The 19,380-nt window shown below is 40.3% G+C and overlaps 2 protein-coding genes across 2 annotated transcripts; one reads left to right on the top strand and one right to left on the bottom strand.

Annotated features, from left to right (window-relative positions):
- Positions 1-783: 783 nt before the first annotated feature.
- On the top strand, positions 784-19,339 carry LOC149011882 (protein WEAK CHLOROPLAST MOVEMENT UNDER BLUE LIGHT 1-like). Its single transcript, XM_089160565.1, has 4 exons — positions 784-1,052; positions 15,517-15,995; positions 16,092-16,498; positions 17,115-19,339. Exons 2-4 carry the CDS (start codon positions 15,557-15,559, stop codon positions 19,005-19,007), a joined length of 2,739 nt encoding a protein of 912 aa, XP_089016691.1. The 5' UTR covers positions 784-1,052; positions 15,517-15,556; the 3' UTR covers positions 19,008-19,339.
- Positions 12,012-13,202, bottom strand: LOC149011883 (pentatricopeptide repeat-containing protein At4g25270, chloroplastic-like). Its single transcript, XM_089162784.1, has one exon. It carries the CDS (start codon positions 13,200-13,202, stop codon positions 12,012-12,014), a length of 1,191 nt encoding a protein of 396 aa, XP_089018910.1.
- Positions 19,340-19,380: the final 41 nt, after the last annotated feature.

The raw sequence follows: 19,380 nt of genomic DNA, 5'->3' as shown, positions 1-19,380 counted from the left end.
GATTACATGCATCATCATGAAAATTTAATTTCGCTAGTGTTTTTTTTTTCTTTTTTAAAGGTACGTGGACGCTATTAAAACTAAAATAAATAAATATAAAATTCAAAAAACACAGAGGGTATTTTCATCATAAAATTTATTAAACTAACGGTTTCTGTTAAGCTTATGGTTATTTAATCATTTATTAAAACCACAGGGGGAGCCATATGCAAAAGGAAATTTAAACTAGACTAAAAGTGACATGGACCAAACCTCAGGGGCTCCAGATGAAAATTACCCATTTATTTTTGGACTGGGATTCGCCCGGGTCCGCTTACACGCTCCGTTTTTACTTGGTCAGGTCGATCGAGCCAACCGGTTCGCATTGGATTTTAAAATTTTAATACACTCACGCAGAACCATAGGAGGAGCGGTGTCGCCACTGTACACACACGTGGATCAGGTTGAGCCCAGTAATTCATTTGGTACTCGTGGGCTGGGCTGGGCTGGGCTGGGTTTAACGATCCATCGTTCACAAGGAGCAAGTGAGAGTGGGCCCACACCTTGTCGACTCACTGGGACTCCTCTGATCTGAGTGATCTCCACTCAACGAGACAACCACTCAAAAGTCAAACCTCTCAAACGGTTTTTCTTCCGTTTTTAGGAAGAAAAAAAAAGTAAAAAAACTAAGTAAAAACACCCAATCCTAGCTGTTCATATGGGATTTCCAAAATTATTTGATTTTTTAATAATTTTTTTCCAGTTGTTTAAATTATCGACGTCTCTCCTCGTTTGGAACTTTTCCCTTCTTTTAGAGTTAGAGAGAGAAAAAGAGAGAACGTAGTTGCCGTCCATAAGTCCATTCCACTTTGGCTACTATTTCTCCGGTGAATTCTCTGGATCCTTAACTTTATCGGAATCTAATCTCAGGCCAGATAACTCACGAAGTGGAGTTGAGTTGTTTTCCGGTCGCCATCGTCGTCGGAATCTGCTGTTTCCACCTCGGAGCTCGACCTGTAAAGGGTGTCTCCATCAGAGCCCCTTGATAGTGTTTTCTCTAATCTTCTTACAAGGTTCATCATTATCTTTTTCTTCTTTTCGTTTTCATGCTTTCATGTATGAGGATTGGGGATTCTGATGCTTCGTTTATCGGATATGCGTTTCTTATGATTCCTTTCTGAATTCTCTTTTGCATATCCTTGCATGTAATTTTCATGGAATATCTGCGTCTGGGTCTTAATTTCAGCTGATTTATAGTTTCATTTATTCTGTATTTACATTCTTTTCACTTTTCTTTTTTAATTGCTAGCTGGAATGCAAATAGTCCCCGTTTGAATTTTATTTTTATTTTGGGATCGGCCGCAGTGGGTTCAGATCCGGGATCGTTGTTGTTGTTATTGATTTCTGGCGATATTGTTTTATGGATGAAGAACCCTCTGACGGAAGGCCAAATTTTGTGTGTTGTTAGTTGGGGGAAAGCTGCAATTTTTCAGAGCATTCAATTACTGTTAACAATTCGATAAGTGATTATGTTTTTTGGTATCTGTGAATCTGTATGCCATTTTTTTTTACGACAACTTAGTAACCTTTGTGGTCATTATATGGCTTTCGGTATATGGATTGTTATGGTTGGAGGAAACAATAACGTTTGGAGTTCAGTCAAAGCAGAAGTTGCTAGAACTTTGAGTATGCAAACCAGCATCCTAATTCAGGAAATTTTTTTTTTTATTTGGTCAGCTATTTTATCTATCATATTGAGAGAATTTCGAGTTTTCTTGGAGTATTTCGACTTCAAGAATTTGAGTTTTTTTTGTATGAGATTTTGACTTTGCTTCATTACATAAAAGTGGAACTTAGTAATTCATTTTTTGGTTGCAAAAACTTATTTAGTAATTCTATCTGATGGAATCTTACCACTGAGCTTTGTGAGATCCAAAACAGAAACAAAATATTGGTGGTCCACCCCCTTCTCCTTTTTTGGGTTTATGATAAGGACCTTGGTTCACCTTCTAGTGGATTTATTTTTAAGTATTTGAGACTTCAAATGATGGTGGTTCCATGCTGTAGTTCTGAACTTCTAAAACTTTGGAATTGGTATGCGACAGAATAAGAACTATGTTCTGATCTGTTGTCATTGTTGTTCTTGGATTTTTTTTCGTGGGAATAAGCTTTGTATTAGAGATGAAGGTAGTAAATAATAGGCAGTCTCCTAAAAGCTAGAGCGGAGATTCCATCCAAGAAGGTTATTCCCTTCTAACCATTACCCTGAATAGGTAAAAACACCCAATTACACCCTGTAAAACACACAAGACTGTTCTTTCTTCTGGATCAGTCTAGCAACTTGGAAGCTCCTTGGGTGTCCACACTAGCTGCCAACTATTTACTGTAACTGTTGCCATGAAGTCAGCCGGCTTTTTGCTCTCTCCACACGTGCCTAAACTCCCAACCATGAGGGAAACTAGCTTTTTGGATGATTTCCCGTTTCCTCCCTGCACTCCTTGAGGCCCTTGAATTTTCCCATTGATAATTTTGGTGGCTGGTTTTGAGTTCGAACATATAGATACCTGCATAGGCCTCTCTCAATGCACAGTGTCAGGCCTTTCAGGATTGCTTGTAGTTCCATGGTTAGAATTGATTGCTCATTGTCCTTTCCTACATAAGCTAGTAATGGTTTGCTGAAGGCAACCCTTATCACTCCACCATAAGCTGCAGCTGCAGCTACCAAGGCCCCATCATAGCATAGAGCCACCATGTGGGAGGGAGGTTTCTCCCAAGAACAAGTCCGTGGGATCCTGCTGCCCCGCAGGTAACTTGTTTATCTCATTTTTGTGACACATATTCTGATTATGGATTCTGCTCGCTTGTAATGGTCAAGACTTTATACTTAGTCACCACATCTCCAATGATGGCTGAAGTTTCTTTCAGCTGACAGTGGCTGAATGGTTGCACGTGATGCCGACTTCCCTATCACATTTGTTTGTCCCATGGTAGTATTGTACCCATAAAATTGCCTCTACTCAGGTCAGAACTCTTCTTTCCTCTGTGAATCTTGAAAAAATATATTTCCAGAAAGCAGCAGTGAGTTCACATGGAAGAAGAGATGGTCTCTATTTTCAATTCCTGCCTTGCACTTTGGCTGCAGCTGGATGATTCTCTTTGAAAGTAGTTCCCTAGTTGGTAGAACATCCCCAAGACATCTCCAGGCTGTGAAGGAGTATAATGGGGGACAGAATAGATAAGAGGGATGCTTCAAGTTGCAAGAAAAGAAAACTCATAAGAAGACAGAAAGAGGGAAAAAAGCGGGGAGGAAGGGTGCACACATGCACACACAAAACTCAAGCTTAAATTGATCTTAGCTTTTTATTTTTCATTAGGCTGATTGCAAACATTTAAGTAATAAAGGTGACAGAAGAGTACTGTGGGATGATCAGTTGCATCTACTATCAACTACCGGATATCCACTAAAGGGAAAGGAAAAAAGGAGAGCATGAGATTAACACCTCTATCTGAATTCAAGACATGGCATTCCCTTGTTCGAGGAACCCATTTACAAGCCTTGGGGATCTTCAACCTGAAATCCACTTTAGCTTGCTAACTACTAAGAATTCTCTAGCTTGAGGATAGCTGAATCTCGATTCAAGTTGACATCACAGTACAACAAAAACTCAGTCTTATCCCTACTAAACGGATTGGCTACATGAATCCCTGCTTCCCAATCAGATCTATGGAGGATATACTTGATTCAAGGCCTAAACTATGCATGTCTTTCATCATCATTTCTCCTAGGTTCATCTTCTCAAATGGGTCAAGAAGGTGTGCAGTTAAGAATGTCCAGAAGGGGCAGTTGAGCTTTGAAATATTTGATTTTAGCCCATGGGTGGGTTCCATAGACACTAAGGCTCATAGTTTTGGTTTATTGATGTAATGGGCCTCATTTATAAGCCTATAAAGTGAGGGTAATGCTGGTACACGGGATTAGTAGTTCATTCAGTGTATGAGTTAGATTACGATACTTAATAATTAGATAGAATTATGATTTGATTTTAATTATCTTTTTTGACTCTTTTAGAGTGATTAAGAGTTCTTCTTTGAGTCAAATTAGTAATGTTAGAGCCCACTTATTTGCAAAATCTCTCTTTTAAAATAAACCCACTAACATAGAGATTGATCTAGACGATTTATCCAGTTTTGTCAGTGAGAGGTTTCTAAAATGCAAGAAGAGCTTTAGAACTTGACAACAGATCTTTGGGAGCCTGCCAAGATTAACAACAATTTATGATAGAACATCATCCTCAGAAGATGAATCAGATGTGGAAGAAATTGAGATCCATGAAAGTAACAATCAAATTGATGTGCATGGTTTGATCAAAGATGAAATTGAAGAATCGTTCAACGGTTTGATTTCAATTGTGAAACCCCATGAGCAGTTTGCCATTGAAGAGACGTTATTTCCTCACGACCATTGGCCGGTTGACCTGGAGAATGTTTAATCATCACCACATCAAAGCGAATATTTTTGAATATCGATCATATGCTGCTGATTCTCTCATTTTACAAAACTTGTGGGTGAGTTTTTCTCAGCACTATTAGAGTTGATTGAGCTTTGAAATACTTGATTTTGGTCTGTAGGTGGGTTTTATAGACATTAAGGCTCTTAGTTCTTGGTTTATTGATGCAATGAACCTAATTTATAAGCCCATAAAGTGAGGATATGCTGGTACACGGGATTAGTAGCTAATTCAATGTTTGAGTTAGATTGGGATACTTATAACAAGATAGAATTAGGTTTTCATTTTGTTTACCTTTTATGAGTCTTTTAGAGTGATTGAGAGTCTCTTTTTTAATCAAATTTGGGAATTTTAGGTCTATATATGTGTAATGCATCCCCCCCCCCTCTCTTTTTTCCATCAATTAGAGATGATTTGATTAATGAATGACGTCTTATAAGTAGGTGCTATTTGGCAATGCATTTCTCTTCTCTGCTCTTCATCTCTTTTCTTTCCTATGATTTTCTTCTTCGTTCAAGTTGCTATTCATAAATATCTTCAACAACAGTAATTTGAATTTATTTCCAACCGCAATTCTTCTTCTAATAATCTTCCTATTTTTCTAATTCCCCTTTCTTGAAAGCCCACCATAGTAGCCAAATTCTAGGTTGCATCAGAAGGCTTCTTGAACACTGACCATTTTGTTGTGCAACATAGGAAAGCAGAGGTTTGGATGAATACCTTTTGTTATAACTGAGCTATAAGTTATTTTCCGATTGTCCAATAGCCTCTTGGATTCTGAATTCTCAGGTACAAATAAACATTAAGCCTTAACAACCACAACCACAACAACAACTCAGCGTTATCTCAACTAAATGGGATCAGCTAAATAAATGTTAAATCTTTGACATGCTCAATATGTGCTCTATGATTCAACTATGTAGCTCAATATGTGCTCTATGATTCAACTATGTAGCTCATATAGAAAACACATGTAGAATAGGTTGAAATCTACTAAATACATCTAGAACTTACTAGATCATTCTAAGCTGAAGCAATGTTTCTTGTGTTATGAGCATTTCATATAGAGTGAAGAGTAGTAGCAACATTAGGTGCATGAAGAATAGAATAAAGCGAAGTAAGAGGTGCAAGAAGGATATTCCCCTTACTAGAAGTGGAGGATAGGGAGCCATCAGCCACCCTAAACACTATCCCTTCCAAAAAAAATGGTATAGGAATCATAGCAGTGAGACATACCAATTATATGATCCATGTTATCAAAGTCAATGACTTAATCACTTAACATGGGGCTATGGTAGGAGTGGATGTGGAGACCTGTAAAGCTAAAGATGAGAAGGAGACAACCATTGTAGAGGTTGAGCTGCTCAATTGAGACATAATTCTCCAAAATCCTGCCATGTCGATGTGAACCAAATTCTAGGGTTTAGAGTTTTAGGATTATGCCCTAGAATTGGGCTCACTCCAGGATCCTCTCTCAAGGAACCAGCAGTCTTTTAGGTGATGTGAACCCAAATTCTGGGGTTTGAGATTTTGAAATTAAACCCTAAAAATTGGTAATTCCAGGATCCTTTAACTATGAACCAGCAGTTTTCTAGGGTATTAAAAGCTTTTAAGTTGTAACTAAAGGGCTCTTGGAGGAATTGAGGTTCACAAAGGTTAGGGTTGGGTCTTGGAGATTTCGGCCAATGTGAGGGTTGAAGGAATATGGGTTTTAGGGGTTAAAAGTTAAAACTATGCTTTAATTAGGTTTCAGACTTGGGGATTATGGAATAAATTTCAGTCAAAACTAGGGAAATTTTGACCGAAATGCCTGAATTTTTTGAAAATGAAATAAAATTACAAATATTTTTAATCCGTTACAAAGTTTCGACCAAAATTTCACATGTTTGGTCCGTTTCACAAGTTTAGACCAAAATTTTGCAAGTTTCGACACTAAAACTTGTTTTCCTTTGTTTTTGTTGATTCCTTTCCCACTTTCACCTAATTTCCAGAACTATTTTGCCTTCAAACACCTCTTTTGCTTCTCTTTTGCAAAGAAACTTCACATGTTTTGACCGTTTCACAAGTTTCGGCCGAAATTTCGCAAGTTTTGACACTAAAACTTGTTTTCCTTGATTTTTGTTGATTCCTTTCCCATTTTCACTTAATTTCCAAGACTACTTTGCCTTCAAATGCCTCTTTTGCTCCTCTTTTACTTTCAAACAACTCTTAAGCCACATCAGCTATTCATGGGCCTAAGCCCAAACTACAAAGGAAACTTGTCGGCAACAGAAAGTGAAGCATGAGCCATGCCTTCAAACTTCCCCTTTTTTCCATTTTTGTTTTGTTCCTGCCTTAGATGATCTTGTATTGCTTTAAATTAATACATGTTTAGATCTATGATTGTGTGTTGTTAAACTTATTTTTTTATTATTGCAACTATTTTTAATTTTCTGATATTAAAACTATTTTCTGAATTTCAAAATGCATATGTATACATGATATATGGGCTTGAACTTAATAAATGTGAGACATCATCACTTGATCTAGTTGGTCATTGTATTGTGTTGACTTGTTGTATATGGTAACCATACTATCAAACATTTCATGTACGCTGATAATTCTGTGCATGTATGCAATGCAGCTTGTACTTATCGGAACAAGTCATTTGTTAATATACTTGAATGATAACTTTTCAATGGTTTTTTTGGGCAAAATATTAGTTCCATTGTGTTTATTATGCTTTAAATAGATGGAGAGGCAAGGAATTAGACGAAATGGAGGTCATATAAGAGGCTGGAAACCTAGGGTCGAAATTTCAAAAGAAAGTTCTAGCTTTCCACTGAAATTTTGGTCGAAACCTGGAAGTTTCAGTTGAAATTTTCTCCATGAGTATACGATTAGGTTTCACAGTTTTAAGGTTGAGTAGAAGGATCTTAGGGCTTTCCAGAATTGAAATTCTGAGTTAGGGCTTTAAGAGATGCTGTTATAGGGTTCGGTTAGGCTTAGAGGAGGGCTGTTCTTAATGTTTTATAACTTCAGGTTAAGTCCAATAAGTTTGGGTCAGGCCTAGATGGATTAGGTTGTGTTTGAAGAGTCCTAAAGGGATTCTTGGATTTGATTGGGACTGGGATTTAATGTAGGAGAAGGTGTGGGGATGCTAATCCTAAAAGGGTTTAGAGTTTGGTTGAGGGGTTTGGGAGTTGGAAGAGTTTTAGTGGAACTAGGGTTAGGGTTAGGGTTAGACTAGGGTTTGGGTTGGTCTGATCGGGCTGAAGCTGGGAGGGAAGGTCACTAGGGTTGGGGGATGATTTTCCTAAAGTTTGGGATAGATCTAATGGTTCGATTGTCATAGATCTGACCTTGAGGGGTCTAGGAAATAGTCTGAGAATTGCAGAAAAGTCTCAGAAAATTAGAAAAGGGGTGATAAGTGTATTGGGGTTATGGTTTTAGGGTTTGGGAGGGTGGCTAAGGGCAGGACGGGGTTGGGGTTGTTGCATACTTACTTGGAGTTGAAGGTAGGCTGCTGTTAGGGTTGGACTGCTGCTGGACTTTGAAGATTGATTGCTGAAATTGAAGAAAAGTGCTGATCTTTGAAGAAGAACTTAATTTAAAATCCGCCATGGCCCCCCTCAACTAGGAACCACGGTCCTCAACTCAATAACTTTTATTCCAATAATCAGCCTTGAAGAATTACAAAGAAAGTATGGGCTACTAAAAGACCCTGACTCTAAGTGGGGTTCCTTTATAGATTAGCATCCCAACCACATTAATCTCAACCGATCAAATAATGAAAGATGTAATTGACTTTAATTTACACATGCTGAAATAAAATCCTAATTAAGTAAAACTCTAATTGACAAATGCTTGATTCTATTTAGTTAAAAACTCTAATTGACATGTGCTGGAATTAAAAGGAACTAAGGACTCAAGGACTCTTATTTAACTCAAAGTGGACTTCCTGACTGACTGAAACTCTTCGGAAAATAAAAGAGAAAATTCTGAAAATAAAAACCAGCAATTATTTAGGGCTGGTTTTGACTAAAGTGCCCTCTTTAGGTTTTGGCCAACCCTAGATGGGCCCACTTTAGGGTTTCGGCCAAGGGGGGTCAACCCTGTTCATCACTAGGGCTGTATATGCTTGTAATAGGAAATTTCTTGGAGGAATTAGAGTTGAAGATAATAAGGCAATACCCTTCAAGGGTTCGGCCAGCATAAGACAGAAGGAAATCAGGTTTAGGGCTTGTTATTATGCTGTAATTGCAGTTTCAGATCTGGGAATGGGTTTAGGTTTGAGTTCAAGATGTTCTAGGGTTGAGGATGAAGGGGATTCAGGTTAAGCTGCTGCTGAACTGTAATTCTTGAATGGTAATTCTGGGTTAGGGCTTAGGGAATGATGGTTTAGGGTTTTGGTTGGGCTTGGAAGGGGGCTGTTGTTGGAGACTTATAATTTCAGGTTATTTCTAATATGTTTAGGTCAGTCCTAGTTGGTTTAGGATTGGTTTGAAGAGTCCTGGGGGTTAGGATTCTTGGAATGTGCTGGGGTTGGGATTGTGGTTGAGGGGATAGGGAAGCTAATCCTAAGAGGGTGAGGGGTTGGAGTTAGGGTCTGGGAGACATAGGAGTTTTAATGAAACTAGGGGATTTTAGAGGTTGAGGATGAATTGCAGAAATTTTAGAACCTAATGAATGAATGGCTAGGTCCTTGAGCCTCAGCAGATCCACCACATGTTCCAGATGGTGGCTGTGAAGAACCAAACGCTTCTCTTTGGTATTCTAAAGTTTCCCATGATGGGTGCCTCTTGGTTTCTTTGTCATTTCCTAGTGCTTTAAAAACTAGATAAATTGATGAGCAGGTACAGAAAAAACCAAAAGATCTCGCTTCAGTCAGCAAAACAGCTAAAACAGCATGCTGCCAGAATGAAAGCCAGTTAACTTCGTTTAGTTTGATTCCTGTCTATAGATAACCCCATGAGGTCTCTTTTGCCGTATTTTCTGTCAGGTAGGTAGCATAATGACCCAGATCACAGTTCCATATGTTGCTGCAGGCACAAACCCTAAAACCAGACCAGTGTAGTTGTGCAAATTAACTGCTGTGACAGGCAGCTTGGTCTGATAATGTGGCTGGTTTTTTATGGTTTGATGGGAATCAGCTGCTGTGAGAGGCAGCTTGGTCTGATAATGTGGCAGGTTTTTTGTTGGTTCAATGGATCGTTACATAAGCCAGCCCAATCAAGAAAGAAAACTTGAACAAGAGAAGGGACCAAAACAGAGTTGACTTTTATTTTTTGTAGAAGATATTATTGTTGGCGTGACCAGTGATTTGGGGTACATAGAAACTGTTCTGGTTCTATTTTGAGGGGCACATACTCAGGTTACCCAATTTCTAGCAAAGGTTACACGAGTTGGTGAGGTGGCATTAAGCATCCCTAAAATTATGAAAAGAGAGGTCATTTTGATATCACTTTGTCCGTACTGCTCCTCATGGAGTAAATTCCAAACCCTACCAAGCTTTTGGCTAGGGATCGGGAGAATTCCCACTGCCAATCAGCCAGCCAGGCCAAGAGCACAGAAGGAACTGGCTTCCCGAAAAGCCAGGCCAGGGCCAGTATAGAATGAAGGGAACGGCCCTAAAGTTGTGTTGGCAAAGCCAGGTTGTGGGTCGAGAAAAGTGGACATGGTGATTCAGGTCAGGGTGCAGCATAACTAAGAGACCCATTCCATTCAGGCAAGACAGAATGGGTTGGCATGAGCAGTCTGGTGTCTGAGCCGATTGGTCAGGTGATGACTGCTTCCCTTATTAGATTAGGATGAGCCACCATAGGTTCCAGATTGGCTGTGGTAGGATATTAGATGGTTTCTAGGTTGAGTTCTAGCAAGTTAAGACTAGTTTCTAATTTCACGTTTAGAAATTAGGCTTAACTCCCTTTTTTTTCTTTCAATTTTAGTCCTTTATGTCCTGTGACCCTGTTAATTGGATTCAGTTCCTATCTCGTATCCCCCCAATAGCCAAAAGGGGAGTTGCCATTTATAATCATTCTTTAGTTATAAACAAAGGTGAGAAGCTATTTTGATCACCGATGATGATATTAAGGGGAGGGAAAAAAAGGTGTGGTTGGTAGTTTGGTACCCATGTAGCTGTGAGAGTTGGCTCCTCTGAGAGGTGGTGGGTGAGAGAGCCAGGAGAAAGTGAGGGGCTTAATCCAAATTGTCATATTCTCTGTTTCTGCCTTATCTTATTTTCATTCTGTAATCTGCTATAAGTTCTGCAACCAATTGAGGAGTATGTGCTACTAGATCATCAAATATTGTGCAGTTTTGAATGCCAAACCTGCATTAAGTTTTGTTCAATAAGATCGTGCTGGAGGCTAGGTCCTCCATGATCCAGCTCTACATTGCATAAACAACAGAAATCATATTTTACAATGAGATAAACTAGGTCCTAGTAATAGGAAGTTGCAGCAATAGGTGGCCGCAGACCATAACTGAAAATCTAAACAGATTCTTTCAGATTAGAGAGAGAATATTGCAAACACTGTTTAAACATGGCTTCATTACCGTGAGACAATTCCAGAAACTGGAAATTAGGACTAGAAATGCAGAAGAAGAGAAGAGAAAAAAGACTCCTGCAAGAAAGACAATACATGTCCTATGGCAGTCCTCGCAGCATATACTAGGGTAAAAAGGATTACAAGATGTGAGGATCATAATGTCCTCCAGTCTTGGCAATAGATAAAAAATTGAACAAATATAAGTAGAACAGATTACCACCAAAGATATCAAATATGCCCTGTAGTAATATATATTTATCTTAACAATGCTACCTCTATTCTTAGCAGGCTTTGCTCTGTTTGGAGACTGTTCCTTCCTTGTATACTTTTATTGTTTAAAATTCTTAACAAAATTATGTTAAAAGTTATCCTTTAGGAAATGTAGCTATGACTTCCTAAATTTATTCTGCTGTCCACATCTTTTCACTAAAATAAAACAAAAAGGAATACAGTGAAAATAATTGCCCCTTTTTATTTTCTCCATGAGAAACCTCACAAGAATTTCTGTTGGTCAATGAGCTTAAGTTAATTATAGATGGGTCTCAGTACTTTCCAACCAACTGTGCTGTAACTAAGCTTCAAATGCAATTTAGCTGTCCACATCTTTTCGCTAAAATCAAACAAAAAGGAATACAGTGAAAATAATTGCCCCTTCTTATTTTCTCCATGAGAAACCTCACAAAAATTTCTGTTGGTCAATGAGCTTAAGTTAATTATAGATGGGTCTCTGATACGATCCGGTATCTGAAGCTTAGAGAAAAGAAGAAATTAAGAGGGTTAGGAACAGATTTAAGAAGAAAACAGGGTTGGGGAAGATGAACAGAGAGAGAACGATAGACAATTAAGAATTGAGAAAATCATTCTTCATTTCCTTCAATGCCACACCGTATTACATTTATATGCTAGGCCTCCTATTGTAATGACCCTACTAACCTTCACTAATCATCTAATTCTCAATATTCTCTCACAATTATCCCTCTAATAAGCTCCACCCCTAACCAGAGTCGTAACATTGCCGACCCCTTATGAGAACCTTGTCCTCAAGGTTCAGGTGCAATAATGGCAAAAGATGAGTTCGTTGTTTATCATAAAATGGTCCTTGGAACCTGTGATACCCTTTTGATTCAGCAAGACAGGGATACACAACTTCTTTCCCAGGGTCTATATTAAAATTCTTAGTGCTCCTTTGTTCCTCATACTCAACAATACCATGCCAAACTTCCAACTCAAACCTAGCGTTTGGCAGGGCTAGAACTGAGAATTTCATATATCTTGGGTGCCCTATTTCCAATCCCTTGGACACCCTCAAATAGATGGCAGCAGGCAATCCAACAGCCAACATCGTTGCCCAACCCAAAATGTTAATGCACATGGATAGAGCATTCTTAGAAACTTCGGGGTTCTTAAGATATCTTGAATTGCAAGAAGCATCTAGCAGTGATCCCCAAATACTTGAAGCAGGTGTCATTGACCTTTTCTCAATAAGAATTGTAGCTGCATTGAGTCGCCCAAAAGAGCCAAGAAAATCCACCATGCAACCATAGTGTTCTTGATTGGCCTGACAACCATAGGTGAACCAGTTCCCATGCTTAGCATACTGAGGATTGAGTCCCATAATAAGATTCCGTTTGAGTCCACTTTCACTGAAATGAAAAGCTTTTGTGCCTCTTCTTTGCATCCAAAGTTTGCATATCTGATTGGAAGTGCCGTTATCAGAGTCTTCAAGGTTTAAACCATATTTTATGGGGTACCTATGAAGGTAGTGTAGAGTCTCAAAGGAGGCTGTATTTTGACAGGCAGGTAAGACGTTAATTACTGTAAGTGAATCCTCCTTGATTCCTTCGATTCTCATCTTGATGAAGAAAGACAGAGCATCAACATCATATGGAACATGTTTCACAGACCCTGTGAGCATTGAACTCCCGGAAATAATAGAGTTGTTCAATAACAAATCAACAATTTGTCGTGCAGGTCCCACATTCCCACATTTATCCCACATCGCAATCCATGAATTAGGTACAGATACTAGGTAATTCAAACCATTCTTACTCACCTGGGCATGAATGTGTGTAGTCCATTGGAGGAAATTCTTATACGCAAATAATGAACTAGCAGCAATTGAAATGAACCGAACAACTCTGATTCCATCTCTTCCCATCTGAATAAACAATTTCAGAGCTTCCATTGGACATTCATGTCGTGACATCAAGGTATTACTCCTCTCCATATGTAATCAATCATCCAAGAAACCCAATTAGCTCGAGTCACCAATGAATTTTCGCTGTCACCAGATTTATTGCAAACCGACCTGCTTGCCCTCTTTGAAGCAAACTTCTGAAGAAGCCCTCCAGCCGATGTAATTACAACTTTCACTGATTTGTGAAGAAGCTTGTTCTGACGGCTCCACCAAATTGCGACCATAACACGTAAATTCTCATTATTTTTGCATAAAGTGAAGGTCGTACCTGGGTTAAGTGTCCCACCAAAGAATCCAAGTCGTGGTGAAGATTGTTGCTTCTTGCCCATGAACTTTGCTCGTTCAGTAACAATTGCAAAACGGAATCGGAAACCAAGCTGCTGAGTCACCTTCTGATGTACCTTTCGCAATTCGACAACGCGAACTGGGCCTCCGGTCTCGCCAGCATCTGCAAGGAGCCACTCCACTTTGGTCTCCACCAACGACATCTCTCGCAGCTTCCCTTCGAGCGGCTGTACATCTCCACTCGATACAATTGTCGAAGAAGAAGGAACCATAGGGAATTTCTGAAATTGCCCCTTCATACTAGAACTAATAGATAGGCCGTGGACTCTTGTTTTCCAAATAAGAAGAGTTCTTACTGGGCTGGGCCTACGATTAAATCCCTTAACGGCCGTGCTTTGAGCTCCCGCCTTGTGTAACTCAGTAAGTGGGAGGTTGAATGATTGAATTACCTGGGCACCCCACGGCCTTCTTTAGCTTTCGGCCCAATTGTACCATTCGGCCCAACTCCTGAAATTTCATCACGTCACTTAAGGTCCATTGCTTCAGTCGGGTCAAACCCAGAGTGAGCCAACTTGACCCAAACCGGTATCCATCTGCCTGGACTACCTTTCTCTTCTTCCTTCCATCGCCTGCGACATCCTTCATTTGCCAAAAAAACCTAACCGCCTCCTTGAGTGTTTCTCCGACGATTATGTGTGGATCTCGATCATAGGCGAGGTTATGTGTGGATCTCGATCGCCGCCGCCGCCACTTGCGGTGGTACCAACGCCCGCCACTCCTCGCTGCGATTTGCTCTTTCGGCCATGGGGGTTTCGCTGGAAGTTCCACCACCCAGTCACTCTCTCTCGCAAAACAACGTCGTTTCTTCGATCTATGACGCCTCGTTGCCTGGTTGCTCTCGTCGTCACTCCTACGAAATCCATCATCTGATTGAATCCTTTGGAGATCAGTCATAGTACACCCTTTGGGCGAACTTTTTGACTTCGATCCGGTATTAATGGTGCCTCTCCGAGAATTGCCATCATCCACGGCTACAAAATTTGCCATTCTGCTTCCTTTATCAATTAAAAGAAGGTCCTCAAGATTTGATTTATTTTCTTTTGTCTTTGCCTTGGTCGTTAAGCCATTCCTCACACCTTCGGATTTGTGATTCTTTCCATTCTCCGGCCACACTGTTTGAACCACTACTTCAGCCCGCTCGCCCGTGCTCAAATCACTACGTACAAGGCTCGCATCACTATTCAAACCATAGCTCAACTCGCCTTGTGCATTTCTCAAATCGCCACTGCTCAAACCTCCCTGTACAATACTCAAATCAACCTGTCCACATCCGGTCAAGGCAGTCATTGTGAGATTTGTCCTTGGGTGCTCCATCTCTCGCCGGGGACTCCATCGCCTGGTATCACTTTCAGTGGTGCTGATTGTGGGTTTGTTCAGGTAGGAAAACAATACCTCTTTGTGCAGCAATTGATCAAGTTTTCTGTTAATCGATGATATCAGCATAAACATCGCCTCGTGATCTCCGAATTCAGCTCTCTTCGCTTGATGTTCCACTTTCCATGCTTGCAAATCGCCGTCCATTCGATCCGGCAGGTCGGACCAATGATACGATCCGGTATCTGAAGCTTAGAGAAAAGAAGAAATTAAGAGGGTTAGGAACAGATTTAAGAAGAAAACAGGGTTGGGGAAGATGAACAGAGAGAGAACGTTAGACAATTAAGAATTGAGAAAATCATTCTTCATTTCCTTCAATGCCACACCGTATTACATTTATATGCTAGGCCTCCTATTGTAATGACCCTACTAACCTTCACTAATCATCTAATTCTCAATATTCTCTCACAATTATCCCTCTAATAAGCTCCACCCCTAACCAGAGTCGTAACAGTCTCAGTACTTTCCAACCAACTGTGCTGTAACTAAGCTTCAAATGCTTCTTTTGTTTTTTGTCATCTCAAATAAATGCATTAGAATATGCAATCACTATCTACTTACATATTTTTTATACTTTTGGTAGGTCTAAAGTACAAACAGGGGACTACTTAGCACCAAAGCCTATGGAGGAGAAAACATATAATGTGGGAGGAAAGTTGACTCCTGAATCTTCTACATCAAAGTCATTATCTTCGCAAGACAGTGAACAGAATGTTTCAATAACCCCAGTTGCTAATGAACAAGTTGAGCCTGATCATCTAAGCCATGTGGCAGAAAATTCCGAAATAGCAGTTACACTACACAGTTCAGATTCTCAAGCTCTGAACCAGGATGCGCCTCTTTCAGCAGGTAATCTAGGAACATTAGAGGAACCTCAGGTTGAGCAAACCGCAGCGGTGACCTCAGAAGATTCTTTGTCAGATACCCCCAAAGCAGAACCCAACCATCAGAGCATCGAGGAAAAAGATTGTGAAATAGCAAGTGTGCTGGATGTTTCTGGTCTGCCAGGTCTATCCCAGGATTCGCTTAGTCCAAACATGAATGGACAAACAGTATCAAAAGGTAAGCAAACTGTAACCGGTTACTTAGAAGCACAGTACAGCTACTTGCTCTCTGTGAAAGAATATTCTAACACGGGATTTCTGCAAAATTCTTCAGAGTGTTCAGCAACAGATCTAGAAAAAATCGAGTCCAAAGAAGATGAGATGGTACCTGGACCCTCAGAAGCACAACATAGTGATGCTCCAAAGCAACCTGAAGAATGCAGTTCTGTTAGTGTTTCTGATCAGGATTGCAATGCATCAATACCTGCCTCTGGTGAAGGGAAGGACTCCCAAGATTATCACCATGGTGGGTCATTGCAAGAGCTCAGTGTACCAGCAAAAAAGAACCAAAACATTGATGATAAAGGACCAAAGCATCTTGATGCTTCTACGCAAGTAAAACGGGTGGATGTACACAGAGGCCTTGTTGATACTGCAGCACCTTTTGAATCTGTTAAAGAAGCTGTCTCAAAGTTTGGAGGAATTGTTGATTGGAAAGCCCATAAAATGAGGACAGTCGAGGTATAAGATTTTCATTGGTTGGGGATGCTTTCTTCTTTCAGATTCCTAATGCGTTTAATTTTTTCTTCTTTAATTTAGATTGATTTCTAAGAAAGGAAACCTCGTAAATGATCCCAATGGTTTTATGATCTTTTACGTGTTTTTAAAATTATGAAAATGTTGGTGGAAATAACACTAGATAATCTCACTCTTGTATTAAAAATAAAATAGAAAGAAGTATCACCAAATTATATAGACCACATCAGCACAGGACTCCTATTCATGTTTTGCATGTCAGATCCAGGCAATCAGCCTGGGGATTGGAGTTCTTATTACCTACTTAATATAGCATTCGTCATATTAGTTATATGCTTTCCCCCTGATACGACTACTTTGGGACTTTAACATGGAAATCCCTGCTTTTGATAATGAAGTGACTTTTTCAATGAGAACACTCATGTGTTACCATAATAACCATATGGGGGGGTACTCTCAAATGTGCATGGTCACTAACCTTTTAGCTACGAATTTGTGTCCAAATTATTGAAGAGAGTTTCCAAATCAATGTGCACATTTCCAGTGGATTCTGCTACCTCCATTTGGTAGAGAGAATCTTAAATTGTCTTTGGCTTTGCAGAGGCACAAGCATATAGAAGAAGACCTCGAGAGTGCAAAGAAAGAGATTCCTGAATACCGGAAACAGTCTGAGGCTGCTGAAGATGCTAAAGCCCAAGTACTAAAGGAGCTTGATAGCATGAAGAGGCTCATAGAACAACTGAAGCTTTCCCTGGAAAGGACACAAACTGAAGAGCACCAAGCAAAACAGGACTCTGAACTTGCCACGCTTAGGTTGGAAGAATTGGAGCAAGGAATTGCTGATGATGCAAGTGTTGCTGCCAAGGCACAAGTGGAGGTTGCCAAAGAAAGGTATGCAGCTGCAGTTGCAGAGCTGAAATCTGTGAAAAATGAGTTGGAAACATTGAAGGGGGAGTATGCTTCCTTGGTTATGGAGAAAGACATGGCTGTAAAGAAAGCTGAGGAGGCTATTTCTGCCTCCAAGGAAGTTGAGAAGACAGTTGAGGATCTGACCCTAGATTTGATTGCGGCAAAAGAAGCTTTAGAATCTGCACATGCTGCACATCTGGAGGCAGAGGAGCACAGAATAGGAGCAGCCATGGCTGCAGAGCAAGATTATCTTAATTGGGAGAAGGAACAGAAAGAGGCAGAAGAGGAGCTACAGAGACTGAACCAACAAATTCTTTCAGCAGGAAGTCTCAAATCAGAACTAGATACTTCGTCAATCTTGCTGCTCAATCTAAAAGCTGACTTAGCAGCTTATATGGAAGCCAAATTAAACCAGGAATCTCGCGAGGGAAAAGGAAATTTGCCAATTGAGTTAGAAGACTCAACGAATCTTACACATTCAGACATCGAATTGGCAATAGCTTCAGCAAAGAAAGAGCTTGAGGATACAAAGACTAACATTGAAAAAGCAACAGCAGAAGTAAATTGTTTGAGAGTTGCTGCATCATCTCTCAAGTCAGAACTTGAAAGGGAAAAGTCAGCTGTTGCTGCCATAAAGCAAAGAGAAGGAATGGCATCGATTGCGGTCGCCTCTTTTGAAGCAGAGGTCAATAGAACTCAATCTGAATTGGCTCTGGTTCAAACGAAGGAGAAGGAAATCAGGGAGAAGCTGGTGGAGCTGCCCAAACAGCTACAGCAAGCCGCTCAAGAAGCAGATCAGGCCAAATCTCTTGCTCTATCCGCCCATGAAGAACTGAGGAAGGCTAAGGAAGAAGCTGAGCTAGCCAAGGCTGGCATAACCACCACAGAGATCAGATTGCATGCCGCAAGGAAAGAGATTGAAGCTGCCAGAGCATCAGAGAGTTTGGCACTTGCAGCTGTCAAAGCATTGCAGGAGAGTGAATCAACCAAAAATAATGACGGTGAGGATGTCAGCACTGGCGTAACACTTTCTTTAGAGGACTATTATGCCCTTAGCAAGAAGGCACATGAGGCCGAGGAGCAGGCCAACACAAGGGTAGCAGAGGCCGTTGCCCAAATAGAAGTGGCTAAAGAGTCTGAGTTTAGGAGCTTAGAAAAATTGGAAGAAGTGAACAAGGAGATGGCAGAGAGGAAGGAAGCACTGAAAAATGCAACAGAGAGAGCAGAGAAGGCCAAGGAAGGGAAGTTGGGAGGAGAGCAACTGTTAAGAAAGTGGAGAGCTGATCATGAACAGCGGCGTAAAGCTGGTGACACTGGTCAAGGGGGGGGTGTAAACCCTCCAAGAAGTCCAAGGAGGAGCTTTGAGAATTTGAGTGAACAAAAGAGCTTCGTCAGAGAGCCAGAGGCTGCTGTGCCCCCTTTGCATCATGTACCACCAATCCAAAAGGACTTCGCACCCATAAATGACTTGGGCACTGGTTCTACTGAAGAAGTTAAGATCGTGAAGAAGAAGAAGAAGAGATCACTGTTTCCACGGATTGTCATGTTTCTGGGCAGGAGGAAGCCACAAGCATCAAAGTCGTAACTTACTTGTGCCTCATGTCATTTTTCTTCTTCTTCTTGCTCGTGTCTAAATCTGTTTTGGGGCCCAAGTAAGACCCAAACTGCGGGAGTTGATCCACGGCATTTGTCTGTATAGTGTATTTGTCAGGTACATGTATGATAATTCCATTTGTTTAGAGATTGGCTTCTCACTGTTTTTATGGTTGATGATTGGGTTGGGGATATAATAAGCACTGCAACTTCTTCCTTTTTTGAAGGAAGGGTCTTTGATGTAGCAAGGTGAATAAGTTTCCTAATAGGAAAATGGATGATTTTATCAGATTTTCTGTTATGTCTTGCCAAATAATAACTCAGATTCTTAATTCCCACCTTATACCTTTCAACCCAAACCAACC

Source organism: Hakea prostrata, chromosome 7, assembly GCF_041222555.1.
Source record: "Hakea prostrata isolate BN-2017 chromosome 7, UWA_Hpros_2, whole genome shotgun sequence".
Lineage (NCBI taxonomy): Eukaryota > Viridiplantae > Streptophyta > Magnoliopsida > Proteales > Proteaceae > Hakea > Hakea prostrata.
The sequence above is the reverse complement of the archived record's forward strand: the minus strand, read 5'-3'. Positions and strand labels throughout refer to the sequence as shown.